Consider the following 14,276-nt stretch of genomic DNA (forward strand, 5'->3'; position numbering starts at 1 on the left):
CCAACACAGGAGCACATAAGTATGTGAAACAAATACTAACAGAGTTAAAAGGGGAAATAGAATGCAATGAATTCATTTTCAGAGACTTCAACACACCAGTCCAAAAGACAGATCAATCTAACATAAAATAAGGAGACAGAGGCACTGAATCATATATTAGAACAGGGGATCTAACAGACATCTACAGAGCACTCCACCCAAAAGCAGCAGGATACACATTGTTCTCAGGTGCACATGGAATATTTTGAAGAATAGATAACATACTATACCACAAAAAGGGTCTCAATAAATTCAGAAGGATTTGAATAGTACCAACCAGCTTCTCAGACCACAAAGGTATGAAACCAGAAATAAATTGTGCAAACAAAAAAGCCCACAAACACATGGAGGCTTAACAACATTCTCCGAAATAATCAAAGATCAATGACCAAATAAAAAAAGAAATCAAGCAATATAAGGAGACAAAAGAATACAACTGAACACCCCAAATCTGTGGGATGCAGTGAAGGCTGTTCTAAGAGGGAAGTATATTGAAATACAAACTTACCTTAACAAAGAAGAACAATCCCAAATAAACAGTCTAAATTCACAATCAATGATACTAGAAAAAGAAGAACAAATGAGGCCCAAAGGCAGTAGAAGGAGGGACATAATAAAGAGTAGAGCAGAAATAAATAAAATGGAGAAGAACAATAGAAAGAATCAATGAAAGCAGGAATTGGTTCTTTGAAAAAATAAACAAAATAGATAAAACCCTAGCCAGATATACAAGAAAAAAAAGGTGCACACACATAAACAGAAACAGATGAGAAAGCAAAAATCACTACATACACCACAGAAATACAAAGAATTGTTAAATACTACAAAAAAGTATATGTGAATGAATTGAATAACCTAGAAGAAACTGCCAGCTTTTCAGAAAAATAGAACCTTCCAAGACTGACTCAGGAAGAAACAGAAAATCTGAACAGACCAATTATCACCAATGAAATGGAATCGGCAATAAAAGCTACCTAAGAACAAAATACCTGAGCAGATGGCTTCACTGCTGAATTTTATCAAACACTCAGAGAAGACCAAATACCTATCCTCCTCAATGTTTTCCAAAAAATACAAGAGGGAATATTTCCAAACTCATGCTATGAGGCCAACATCACTCTAATACCAAAACCAGGCAAAGACAAAACCAAAAAAGAAAATTGCAGACCAATATCCCTGATGAACACACATGCAAAAATACTCAACAAAATATTAGCAAACAGAATTCAAAAATATATCAAAAAGATCATCCATCATGATCAGGTAGGATTTATTCCAGGAATGGAAGGATAGCACAATATTTTTAAATCAATCAATGCAGTATACCACATAAATAAAAAGGACAAAAATCACATGAGCATCTCAATAGATGCTGAAAAAGCATTTGACAAAATTCAACATCCATTCACGATAAAATCTTTCAACAAAATGGGGATAGACAGTAAATAACTCAACATAATAAAGACCATATACGACAAACCCACAGCCAACGTCATACTTAACAGCAAAAAGCTGGAAGATTTTACTCTCAAATCAGGAACAAGACAAGGATGCCCACTCTCCCTACTTTTATTCAACATACTACTGGAGGACGTAGCCACAGCAATCAGACAACACAAAGAAAGAAAAGGCATCCAGATTGGTAAGGAAGAAGTAAAATTGTCACTGTTTCTAGATTACATTATATCGTAAATAAAAAACCCTAAAGAATCCACCCCAAAACAACTGGAACTAATAACAAAATTCAGCAAAGTTGCAGACATCTGTTGCTTTCCTATACATTAATGATGAACTAGGAGAAAGAGAAACCAGGAACACAATTCCACTCACAATTGCATCCAAAAGAATAAAATAATTAGGAACAAACCTAACCAAGGAGGTGAAAGACCTATACCCTGAAAATGACAAGAGACTCATGAGAAAAATTAAAGAAGATACCAATAAATGGAAACACATCCCATGCTCATGGATAGAGAAAACTAATATTGTAAAAGTTGAGACCCTATCATTTAAATTTGAATGAGGAATTAAACAAATCCCAGATAAGCAAAAGTTGAGGGAATTTACCTCCCATAAACCACCTCCATAGTGTATTATAAAGAGACTGCTCAAGAAGGAAGAACTCCTAAGGATAAATAGATGTCACCAGATAAAATCACAGCAAAGAAAATAGAACAACCAAATACTAACTAAAAGCAAAATAAAATAAGCTATCCACAAAATGAGTCAAGGGAAACCCAAGACTACAGAATAAAACACTTAAAATACAAAGAGTAGAGGAGGAAGAAAAGAAGGGAGAGAAATAAATAATCAGACTGTGTTTACGACAGCGTAATAAGTGAACTAAAGTTAGATGGTTAGATAGTAAGGAAGCTACCCTTGAACCTTTGGTGACCACAAATTCAAAGCCTAAATGACAATAAATACATATATACCGATAATCACCCAAAATGTAAATGGACTGAACGCACCAATCAAAAGACACAGAGTCACTGAATGGATAAAAAAAAAAGACCCTCCTATATGCGGCTTACAAGAGACTCACCTCAAACTCATAGACATATACAGACTAAAAGTGAAGGGATGGAAAAAGATATTTCCTACACACAAAAGGGACAAAAAAGCAGGTGTTGCAGTACTTGTATCAGACAAAATAGACTTCTAGAAAGGAGCGAAGATGGCAGCGTGAGTAGGTCAGCGGAAATCTCCTCCCAAAACTATATATATTTTTGAAAATGCAACAAATACAACTATTCCTAAAAGATATCAGAGGATACAGTACAACAGCCAGGATACATCTACATCTGCGAGAACTTGGCATGTCATGAAGGGGGTAAGATACAAGCCGCAGCCCAGTGGGACCCGAGCGCTCCCCTTATCCCAGCTCACCAGAAGGAGGAAAGGAGCGGGAGAGGGGAGGGAGGGGAAGAGCAGGACTGCTAAATAACCAGCCCTAGTAAACCACACAGGGAGTGCAGACACACATTGCATGGTGTGCTGGATTTTACGGAAACGGAAAAGTAAAATCTGCGAGTGAGTCACCGCAGCCGGCTCCCCTGGGACCAAAGAAAACCGAGTGCTTTTTGAAAGTCTTAAAGGGACAGGGGCTTCACAGCTGGAAGGAATTGTCCCGACACACTCTGTTCTGAGGAACATCAGATGCCCCAGCCTCCTGGGAGGCAGTGCACCTCTGACAACCCTCACAGATATAAACAGACTGCCATTCATTCCACCTCCGGTGCAGCCCAGCCAATGTGACTGAGCAGACTGACAGTGGCCGTGCCCACAGCAGCTGCCCAGAGTCGTCTCCCAGTGCACAGCTACCTGGACCAGACACGGTGACTGCCACTGGCACGCAGCAACTCAGTGCAGGTAGAGGAATATGGGGCAGGTAGCAAAGGGGCACCATTCATGCAGGAGAGCACACCCGGTGCACCTTCCTCTCCCCGCAGGGCTCTGGACTGCCCAGCCCATGGCGGCTCAGGGTATTAACCGAGAAGCTGCTCCCGGTATGAGGGCGACCGATACAGGCAGCAGAAAGGGGAAGAGTGACCATCAAGCAAGAAGGGATACTGTTCTCCCAGCTGACACACGTGCCACCTGCCTAAGACTACCTCTATCGCCATGAAAAGGCAGAAGAATTTGGTCCAGTCGAGAATTACCCAGAAAACCCCTGAGAGAGGGCCCGGGGAAACAGATATAACCAATCTTCCTGAAAAAGAATTCAAAATAAAGGTCATAACCATGCTGATGGACCTGCAGAGAAATAGGGGGAGCTAAAGAATCAAGTAAGGAAGGAGAATACAGAAATAAAACAATCTCTGGAAGAACTTAAGAGTGGACTGAATGAGGTGCAAGAGACCGTTAATGGAATAGAAATCAGAGAACAGGAATATAGAGAAGCTGAGGCAGAGAGAGATCAAAGGATCTCCACGAATAAAGGAATATTAAGAGAACAGTGTGACCAATTCAAATGGAACAATATTCGCATTATAGGTGTACTAGAAGAAGAAGAGAGATAAAAAGGGATAGAAACTGTCTTTGAAGAAACAACTGTTGAAAACTTCCCCAAACTATGGGAGGAAATAGTCTCTCAGACCATGGAAGACCACAGATCTCCCAACACAAGGGACCCAAGGAGGACAACACCAAGACATATAATAATTAAAATGTCAAAGGTCAAAGACAAGGACAGTGCATTAAAGGCATCCAGAGAGACAAAAAAGGTCACCTACAAAGGAAAACCCATCAGGCTATCATGAGACTTCTCAACAGAAACCTTACAGACAAAATAGATTACAAAACAAAGATCATAAGAGACAAAGGACATTACATAATGATAAAGGGATGAGTGCAACAAGAATATACAACCATTATAAATATCTATGCACCCATGAAAACCTATATGCTAACAAGCTGGAAAACCTAGAAGAAATGGACAACTTCTTAGAAAAATACAAATATAACCTTCCAAGACAGACCAAGGAAGAAACACAAAATCTAAACAAACCAATTATGAGCAAAGAAATTGATTCGGTAATCAAACAACTACCCAAGAACAAAACCCCTGGGCAAGATGGATTTACCTCAGAATTTTATCAGACATACAGAGAAGATATAATACCCATTCTCCTTAAAGTTTTCCAAAAAACAGAAGAGGAGGGAATACTCTCAAACTCTTTCTATGAAGCCAACATCACCCTAATACCAAAACCAGGCAAAGAACCCACCAAAAAAGAAAACTACAGACCAATATCCCTGATGAACATAGATGCAAAAATACTCAACAAAATATTAGCAAACCGAATTAAAAAATACATCAAGAGGATCATACACCATGACCAAGTGGGATTCATCCCAGGGATGCAAGGATGGTACAACATTCAAAAATCCATCAACATCATCCACCACATCAACAAAAAGAAGGACAAAATCCACATGATCATTTCCATAGACACTGAAAAAGCATTCGACAAAATTCAACATCCATTCATGATAAAAACTCTCAACAAAGTGGGTATAGAGGGCAAGTACCTCAACACAATAAAGGTCATATATGACAAACCCAGAGCGAAAATCATACTTAACAGTGAGAAGCTGAAAGCTTTTCCTCTAAGATCAGGAACAAGACAAGGATGCCCACTCTTCCCACTGTTATTCAACGTAGTACCAGAGGTACTAGCCATGGCAATCAGGCAAAACAAAGAAATAAAAGGCATCCAGATTGGTAAAGAAAAAGTCAAACTGTCACTATTTGCAGATGACATCATATTGTATATAAAAAATCCTAAATATTCCACTCCAAAACTAACAGAACTAATATCTGAATTCAGCAATGTTGCAGGATACAAAATTAATGCATAGAAATCTGTTGCATTCCTATACACTAACAATGAACTAGCAGAAAGAGAAATCAGGAAAACAATTCCATTCACAATTCCATCAAAAAGAATAAAATACCTAGGAATAAATTTAACCAAGGAAGTGAAAAACCTATACCCTGAGAACTACAAGACAGTCATGAGAGAAATTAAAGAAGATACCAATAAATGGAAACACATTCCATGCTCATGGTTAGGAAGAATTAATATTGTCAAAATGGAAATCCTGCCTAAAGCAATCTACAGATTCAATGCAACTCCTATCAAAATACCAACAGCATTCTTCAACAAACTAAAGAAAATCATTCTAATATTCATATGGAACCACAAAAGACCCTGAATAGCCAAAGCAATCCTGAGAAGGAAGAATAAAGTGTAGGGATTATGCTCTCCAACTTCAAGCTCTTCTACAAAGCCACAGTAATCAAGACAATTTGGTAATGGCAAAAGAAAAGACCCACAGACCAATGGAACAGACTAGAGAGCCCTGATATAAACCCAACCATGTGTGGTCAATTAATATACAATAAAGGAGCCATGGACATACAATGGGGAAATGACAGCCTCTTCAACAGCTGGTGTTGGCAAAACTGGACAGCTACATTCAAGAGAATGAAACTGGATTATTGTTTAATCCCATACACAAAAGTAAACTTGAAATGGATCAAAGACCTGAATGTAAGTCATGAAACCATAAAACTCTTAGAAGACAACATAGGCAAAAATCTCCTGAAGATAAGCTTGAGCAACTTCTTCCTGAACGCCATCTTGTCGAGCAAGGGAAACAAAACCGAAAATGAGCTCATGGGACTACATGAAACTAAAAAGTTTCTGCACTGCAAAGGACACCATTAACAGAACAAAAAGGCACCCTATGGTATGGGAGAATATATTTGTAAATGACATATCTGACAAGGTGTTAACATCCAAAATATATAAAGAACTCACACATCGCAACACCCAAAGCACATAACCCGATTAACAAATGGGCAGAGGATACGAAGGGACAGCTCTCCAAAGAAGAAATTCAGATGGCCAACAGACACATGAAAAGACGCTCCACATCACTAATCATCAGGGAAATGCAAATTAAAACCACAATGAGATATCACCTCACACTAGTAAGGATCGCCACCACCAGAAAGAATAAGAGCAACAAATGCTGGCTGGGATGTGGAGAAAGGGGAACCCTCCTACACTGCAAGTGGGAATATAAGCTAGTTCAACCATTGTGGAAAGCAATATGGAGGTTCCTCAAAAAACTAAAAAGAGAAATACCATTTGACCCGGGAATCCCAGTCCTTGGAATTTACCCAAAGAATACAACTTCTCAGATTCAAAAAGACATATGCACCCCTATGTTTATTGCAGCACTTTTTACAATAGCCAAGATATGGAACCAACCTAAGTGTCCATCAGTAGATGAACAGATGAAGAAGAGGTGGTACATATACACAATGGAATACTATTCAGCCATAAGAAAGAAACAAATCCTATCATTTACAACAACATGGATGGAGCTGTAGGACATTATGCTCAGTGAAATAAGCCAGGCGGAGAAAGACAACTGCCAAATGATTTCCCTCATTTGTGGAGTATAACAAAGAAACAAAACTGAAGGAACAAAATAGCAGCAGACTCAGAGACTCCATGAAAGAACTAGTGGTTACCAAAAGGGAGGGATGTGGGAGGGTGGGTGAGGAGGGAAGGAGAAGAGGATTGAGGGGTATTATGCTTAGTACACATGGTGTGGGAGATCCCGGGGAAAACCGTGTAGCACAGAGAAGGCAAATCGTGCATCTGTGGCAACTTACTGCACTTATGGACAGTAACTGCACTGGGATATGTGTGGAGACTTGATAATATGGGTAAATGTAGTAACCACATTGTTTTTTCATGTGTAACCTTCATAAGAGTGTGTATCAGTAATACCTTAATAAAAAATTTAAAAACAACAATTAATATAAATGAATGAATGAAGGAATGAATGAATAAAGAAAGAAATAAATAAAAGAAGCACATACTTCTTTTATACTTAGGGGTATATCAGAATAACCTGTAAGGCTTAAAAAAATGCAGATGCCTGAGTTCTACTCCAGACCCACTGATTCAATCTCTAAAGTATGGCACCTGGACCTGTGTTTTTAGAAACAAGCATGTTACTCTTTTCCATTTATAAGAGTACAATTTAGTTGGATTAACTATAATCACAATGTAGTGCAACCATCACCACTCTCCATTTATAGAACTTTTTCATCACTTTAAATAGAAACTCTGTACCCATTAAAAATAACTCTGCATCCAATCACCCTGTACTACACCTTTCTACTTTTTGCCTCTATGAATCTGCCTAGTCTAGGTATCTCTAAGTAGAATAATACAGTATTTGTCCTTTTTTGTATGGCTTATGACACTCAGCATGAGTATCTTTAGCATCCATTCATACTGTAACCAGTGTCAGAATTTCCTTTCTAAGACTGAATAATATTCCATTGTATGTATATATTACATTTTATTTATTTAGTCATCTGTTAATGGACACTTGGGTTCCTTCCACCTTTTTGCCTCTTATGAATAATGCAGCTATATAAACATGAATATCTAAGTACCTGAGTTCCTGTTTTCAATTATTTTAGTTATATACCTAGAGGTGGAACTGCTAGACCATGTGGTAATTCTGTTTAACTCTGAGGAACTACCACACTACTTTCTCTACAGCTGTGTCATTTTACTACTTTCTACAAGCAATGCACCTGGGTTCTAATTTCTCCACGTTTGCCAACACTTGTTTGTTTGGCTGTTTTTTTTAAATTTTCTATTTATTCATTCATTAGTTATTTTTATCTATTTATTATTTACTTTATCTATTTATGTGTTTATTTATGTACTTATTTACTTATTGACAATTGCCATGCTACAGCATGTAAAGTGGTATTTCATGATTTTGATTTGCATTTCCCTAATAACTAGTGATGATATAGGGTACCTTTTTATGTGCTTATTGTTCATTTGTATATCTTCTTTGGAGATACGTCTGTGGAAGTCCATTGTCCATTTTTTAATTCAGTTGTTTGATTTGTATTGTTGTTGAGTTGTAGGACTTCTTTTATTTGGATATTAACCCCTTGTTAGATATGTGACTTGCAAATATTTTCCCCCATTCTGTGGGTTGTCTTTTCACATGCTCCATTTTTGCATGCCTTATGACAGTGTATGGATTTTAATGATTTAAGCTTAATATCAGGTTAATGTTTACTTATTAAAAAGTTAAATATTCACACTTGAAAACCTAAAGTGATTACTGAAAGCAGAGACTTACCTATAAATATAAACTTCTGATACCTGACAATAAAAGGAAGACTGCAGGATTATACTTAAAAAAGGGGAATAAGGGAAAATTAAGAGGATTTTTTATTTCCTGGCAATTCATTACAGTCAATCTCTTATGCCTTTAATTCTGCAAATATTAAGTATATTGTTGTCACTACTCAAATTAACATCAAACTGGCTAATATTAAAATAAAAATTTAAGTGAACTTCTTAAAACCAAGTGTAATCCAAAAAGAGTCAAATATAGAAATGAAATAATTTTTGGAATATATAAAAGATAAAATACAAAATGTTTTAAATGCAAATGAGATAGGTTCGTGACATTTTGGGAGAAATACTCTGATGGTTTTTACTGAGAATCAAGAGTAAGTAGCCTTTAGTATAGGCCATTTGGCCTTTTAAGGAAGTCTTTTTAAAGGGACTACTAACTCAGGTTATTCTTTCTGCTTTAAGGAAAATAAAATGTCACATTTAGATGTTTTCATGACTTGAAATATTCATGGCACCAAATGATAATTTATCATAACTTTCAGAGTTTAGAATCTTTGGCAATTAGTATTTTAGATATTTATTGCTACCAATTAAAGTCAGAAAGAATGAGGCCCCCTCAATTCTTAAATACTGCATTGCTCTCAAAACAGCAGATTTTAAGTGTACTGAGCTATTAACATTTTGCTATTGGTTATCAAACAAAACAGATTCTCTAGTATTTGAAAACACTGTAGCTAGCACTTCCTCTAATTTAAAACAAAATTTTAAATGGAAAAAGCATTAAATTAAATGACAAAATTTAGTACCTTTTATTACTGAAGAGATTAATGAAAGATAGGTCTAGACATTCCCCTCATCCTTAAACTGCATAGTATCTACCTCATTGAGATTACTATTATTTGGTTACTTAATTATGTCCCTATTTTTGTCATTCAGAACAGAATGGGATAATAAATCTAACAGCTTCTGATTGATATACAAATGAAAATGTGAGCCTCACTAAAAAATAAGAAAATTCTGTTTCTGTAATATAGCAAAAAAGCACTTCTGTAAAGTACTACCATGCAAATCTTGTTTTCCCCCAAACAGAACAATTTTTGAGGGTCACTGTACTCTCTAAAACGTAGGCAATTAACAATATCACTTTACTAATATATGAACTATCGTTTTAGTATGTGTGAACACACTTCCACACTCCATTATTTTTTGATCAATTTTTATATACACGAGTAAAGGGTACCTTTTAACCTTTAACCCCTAAATAATACTGGTACATCAATTGGGAAAAGCTACCAGAATAAACTGACCAACAAGAAATATCACTCTAGACCATACACTAGATTTTTCTCTGTGAACAGTGACACCCTTGGGTATACAGTGACAGACACACAAACACACACACATTCATTAATAAAACAATGCCTAGTCACTGCATTTTTTAAAAGCACATAGAAAGAGGAGGAAATAAACTAAAAGTTCCCCATAATGAAACCACCCAGAAAACAACCTATGTTAACATTTTGGTGTAACTTAGGCATTTGTGTGTATTTTTATTGTAATGTTCAGAGCATGATATATATGACCTGCCTGTATTTTGCCTTTTATTTTCCTACAAACTATGACAATTTGATAACTGAGAAATGGATTTAATGGATTTATTTACCTGCCTTTTATTATTAATGTAGTTGAATGGCTGTTAAAAATACACTGGATTTTTATGTATCTTCTTTTAGGGATTTATTCAATTTATAATTTTTCTGAAATAAAAGCTCTTTACAAATTAAGAGCATTGTTTTATATGTTATGTATGTTTTTTCACCAGTTCATTCCTTAATTTTATTTTAACATTAGATTTTAGAAATATTCTGTGCATAACCTACTTTATTCAAGTGCAAAATTGAAAAACAACTAACATTGTAAAACTACCAAGACAGCAATCTTCAGAAAAAGAATGTCTTTAGAAATAAGATAAAAACAATAAACTTAGTGTATCTGTTACCTGTTAAGTGATCTAAATAGTACTGATAGAGCTTGCACTGAATAGGAGTCATTCTCACAGCTAACACATATTCATGTTTTGGAGGCAAGAACTTTGTTAATGCTGTATAATCCTTCCTCTGTAAATAACAAGAAAGAAAATGAAAATTAGTCAACCAAAATATATGACAGGAATTAACTGCTCTAAGAATTAGCAGTGCTTGCAACTAAAGATACACATAAGTATATAGGGACCAATCATGTAAGAAAACATTTTGTTGAACATATTTACCCTCTTTAATCACACAATGATCCCCACATGATTGCAGTTAATGTATTTCATATAACCACACTATATGATGCACTGGTAAAAAGATACTGCAACACACCAGGCAGGTTTTAAATTGAAGCAGTCATATTACCAAGTGAGCAATTTAGGTTTTCATAGTCTCCTCTATATAGGAAAAAAAAAAGAAAATCAGGTGGGGAGGGGATGTAGTAGTGTTATCAAAAAGACTAGCTTTAATCATATAGTAAAACTTATGAATCAAAGTTTGATGCAGTATGGGTTGTCCTTTGGGTAAGATGTGCTGATATGCCAGAGGATAACATGATTTCAGAGGGAATGTTTGACCAACTGAGAAAGCAAGCCATGTATAAGCACACTTGAAATAATTTAATTATGGGAAAGAAAGAACACTAACGTGCTAGATACAGATGACCACCTAAACCAGAAAAATGTTCCTAATTAGCAGCAGCAATGCAGAAAAAGAGTACTAATACCTGTTGCCAACCTAAACAAATAGGATGACTCTGCCTTATATGATGGCAGCATATCCAGCCAGAAGGATAACCTCATTTGTTACATCTTTGTGGATACCATTAATATCTAGTGTCTACAGAAAAAGTACAGATCTTGATATCTATTAACTGCTTGCCCAGCCTCTATATACTTCTCTACTCATTAATAGAGATTATTGAAGATCTGTATGTAAACACTATCAGCCCAATTTGAGTTACTGCATGTACTTGAAATAAAATGTTTTCTTCAAGATTACATTAAAAATGACTCCTCTCATAATTCATAATTGCCTTTCCTACCACCATTTCAAATAAGGTTTAGAATTCTATAGAATTAGTATGAGCACAGAAATTTCATAGTCATAATACCTGTGTTTCTTATACATACTCCCTATCATACATGAGGAATCTAAACATAAACATATTAAAAAATGAAGCTATAGACTTGGCAAATGAATTAACCAATTATGTTCTAAAATTCTCAATGGGACTTCCCTTTTCAAGTTTAACGTTGTATAAACTTGAGGACAATGCAAGGATATTTAATTGTAAAATTATATACTGAAAAAAGGGGAGAGAAAAAACAAGTAAGTTTATATTCAGAAAACATTCTGGGGTTGCAATATGATGAAGTAACAATATTTTACTACTGTGCAATGTTATCCGTACCTGTACACATCCAGCTAACATCTCATAGAGAATGTGAGCACGTTTTTTCATCACTCTGACATCTACCATGGTAGAATCTGCACACTGACCATTTTGAATTGGATTTATAAATCGATTTCTGAACTCCTTAATGGATCCAAGCAAATTTTCCTTGATAAAGTTAACCATGCAATGATCTAAGAGAGAAAACATTAGTTCATTAACATTAATGACTAAAAAAATGACTCAGAATTATTCTCTAATAAAATGCTCATGTCAAAATGAATACCATGGAAGCATTAGAATTAACCTACAAAGAAAGAACACCAAACTAAGTGCAAACTAAACACTGGCAACAAGTCTGGTAAAAACTGTATTATCTAAACCAGATGAGAAATTCAAATGAAAAACTACCCCTAAATTCTTGACGTGAACATTTAAATAAAACAGCTAAGAACATTTTATTCTAACTCACTATGGCTTTCAATAGATATGAAGTAAAAAACAAGTGTTCTCCTAATTCTGACCATGATTTTAATGGTCACCAAAGATACCTTGTGAAAAATAAAGTCAGGTAATAAACTGCTATATCACATTTATAGTAACTGATGTAGTTCCAGAAGTTCTTAATATTTAACACTCTATACTATATAGGACCACAATGTGAAATAGCACTTCTATCAATGGGGTAACAGAACAGGGGGAAACTGAAACAAATGAAAATAAGGATAAAATACAGGTTATAGTAACAAGTATTACAAATAATAAATTAAAAAATATCTGAGTTACTATAAATACACTAAATGAAATAAAATATATAAAAAGATAAAGGTAATTAAAACTATTCAATGGGACTATAGTGGCAAATTTTGGTTTGTTATTTGCTGAAAATTCTTGTTCTCTCTTTAGTATTATCACACACATATAAAAAGGAGCGGAATTCACAAGTTACTTCCTGGGATTCACATTATCTGTCCTCAGCCACAGCAAACCCTATCCTGACATGGATTCGATACAGCTCTCCACCCATTTTGACCTTCCTAAAACATTCATTCACACTTGGCATTTCTTTTCATTTACCTATCAGCTGCTTACCCCAAACTGCATACATCTGGTTACAATATTTCCTGAATAGTCACATATACATTTATACTTTCAAAGTTATAATTATGACACCTGATGCTCTTCTTTTAAAATTTTTTCTTTTAATAAGCCATGAGTTATGTTAACTGTTTATTTTCCAAAGTACTTTTCCAACAGCATATCCCAACCCTTCCAAAAGATTTCAGCAGTCTACAATGTAATAAAAGATGCTGGATTATGGTTCTTCCACCTTCTGTTTTTGAAACAATATAATCCTAATGACATTAATGGTTATACACTCGTATCTACTAAGGAAAAAATTTACAAGTATCAGAAACCAAGTTTTGGAACTTTTGCATTAACTTTGAACTGAATAAGCATTTTGTGGGTTTAAAAACGGCAGCAGTTTGAACTCAGGACTTGCTGACAAATACACTTCTTCTGAGGGAAGGGGAAGAAAGGGTATGTGAACACTGCATTTCTCCATTGGCCTCAAAGTGCCAATTTCACAAAGGGACACATCAGAAGCAAATATGCAATGGTGGTTTCAAAACTTTTACTATGATATAACAATGAACAAAACAGTAATTAGACACCTACCATTTTTTTCCAAAAACAAACCAAAAATATGAAAACAGGAAAGTAACTCTGCATATACTTGTACAGATTCTCAAATCGCGTTAGAAGGGCCTCACATTCAATGATCAAGAAATTTAAAATAGCAGCAATTATTTTCATTTTAAGAAAAGGTTCCCCTTTTCCCTCCCCAACCTCAAGTAATTAACATGAAAGAATGGGCTTTCTTACACATTAATTTTGTATGTATTTGAAGCAACAACAGTAACCATCAATAATTTGGCATTTGTTTACAGTTGCTCCAGAATTTTTTTCGATTTCACACAGCCATTAAAAAGGGTTGCCATGAGAGGAGCCAAGATGGCAGCATGAGTAGGGCAGCAGAAATCTCCTCCCAAAATCATATATAGTTTGGAAAATACAACAAATACAACTAATCCTAAAAGAGAG

General features: G+C 35.5%; 1 protein-coding gene across 7 annotated transcripts in view; it reads right to left on the reverse strand.

The window, feature by feature from the left end:
* The window catches only part of ATRX (ATRX chromatin remodeler), a 323,761-nt gene that overhangs the window by 136,924 nt on the left and 172,561 nt on the right, over positions 1 to 14,276 (reverse strand). For all 7 annotated transcript variants that reach the window (XM_036902729.2, XM_036902727.2, XM_036902726.2 and 4 more), the window contains 2 exons: positions 12,189 to 12,364; positions 10,741 to 10,858 (listed from right to left, as the gene is read on the reverse strand). In XM_036902729.2, the coding sequence (XP_036758624.2) occupies positions 10,741 to 10,858; positions 12,189 to 12,364 (294 nt within the window). The remainder of the gene's footprint in view (positions 1 to 10,740; positions 10,859 to 12,188; positions 12,365 to 14,276) is intronic.

Source organism: Manis pentadactyla, chromosome X (genome assembly GCF_030020395.1).
Source record: "Manis pentadactyla isolate mManPen7 chromosome X, mManPen7.hap1, whole genome shotgun sequence".
In the NCBI taxonomy this organism is placed as follows: Eukaryota; Metazoa; Chordata; class Mammalia; order Pholidota; family Manidae; genus Manis; species Manis pentadactyla.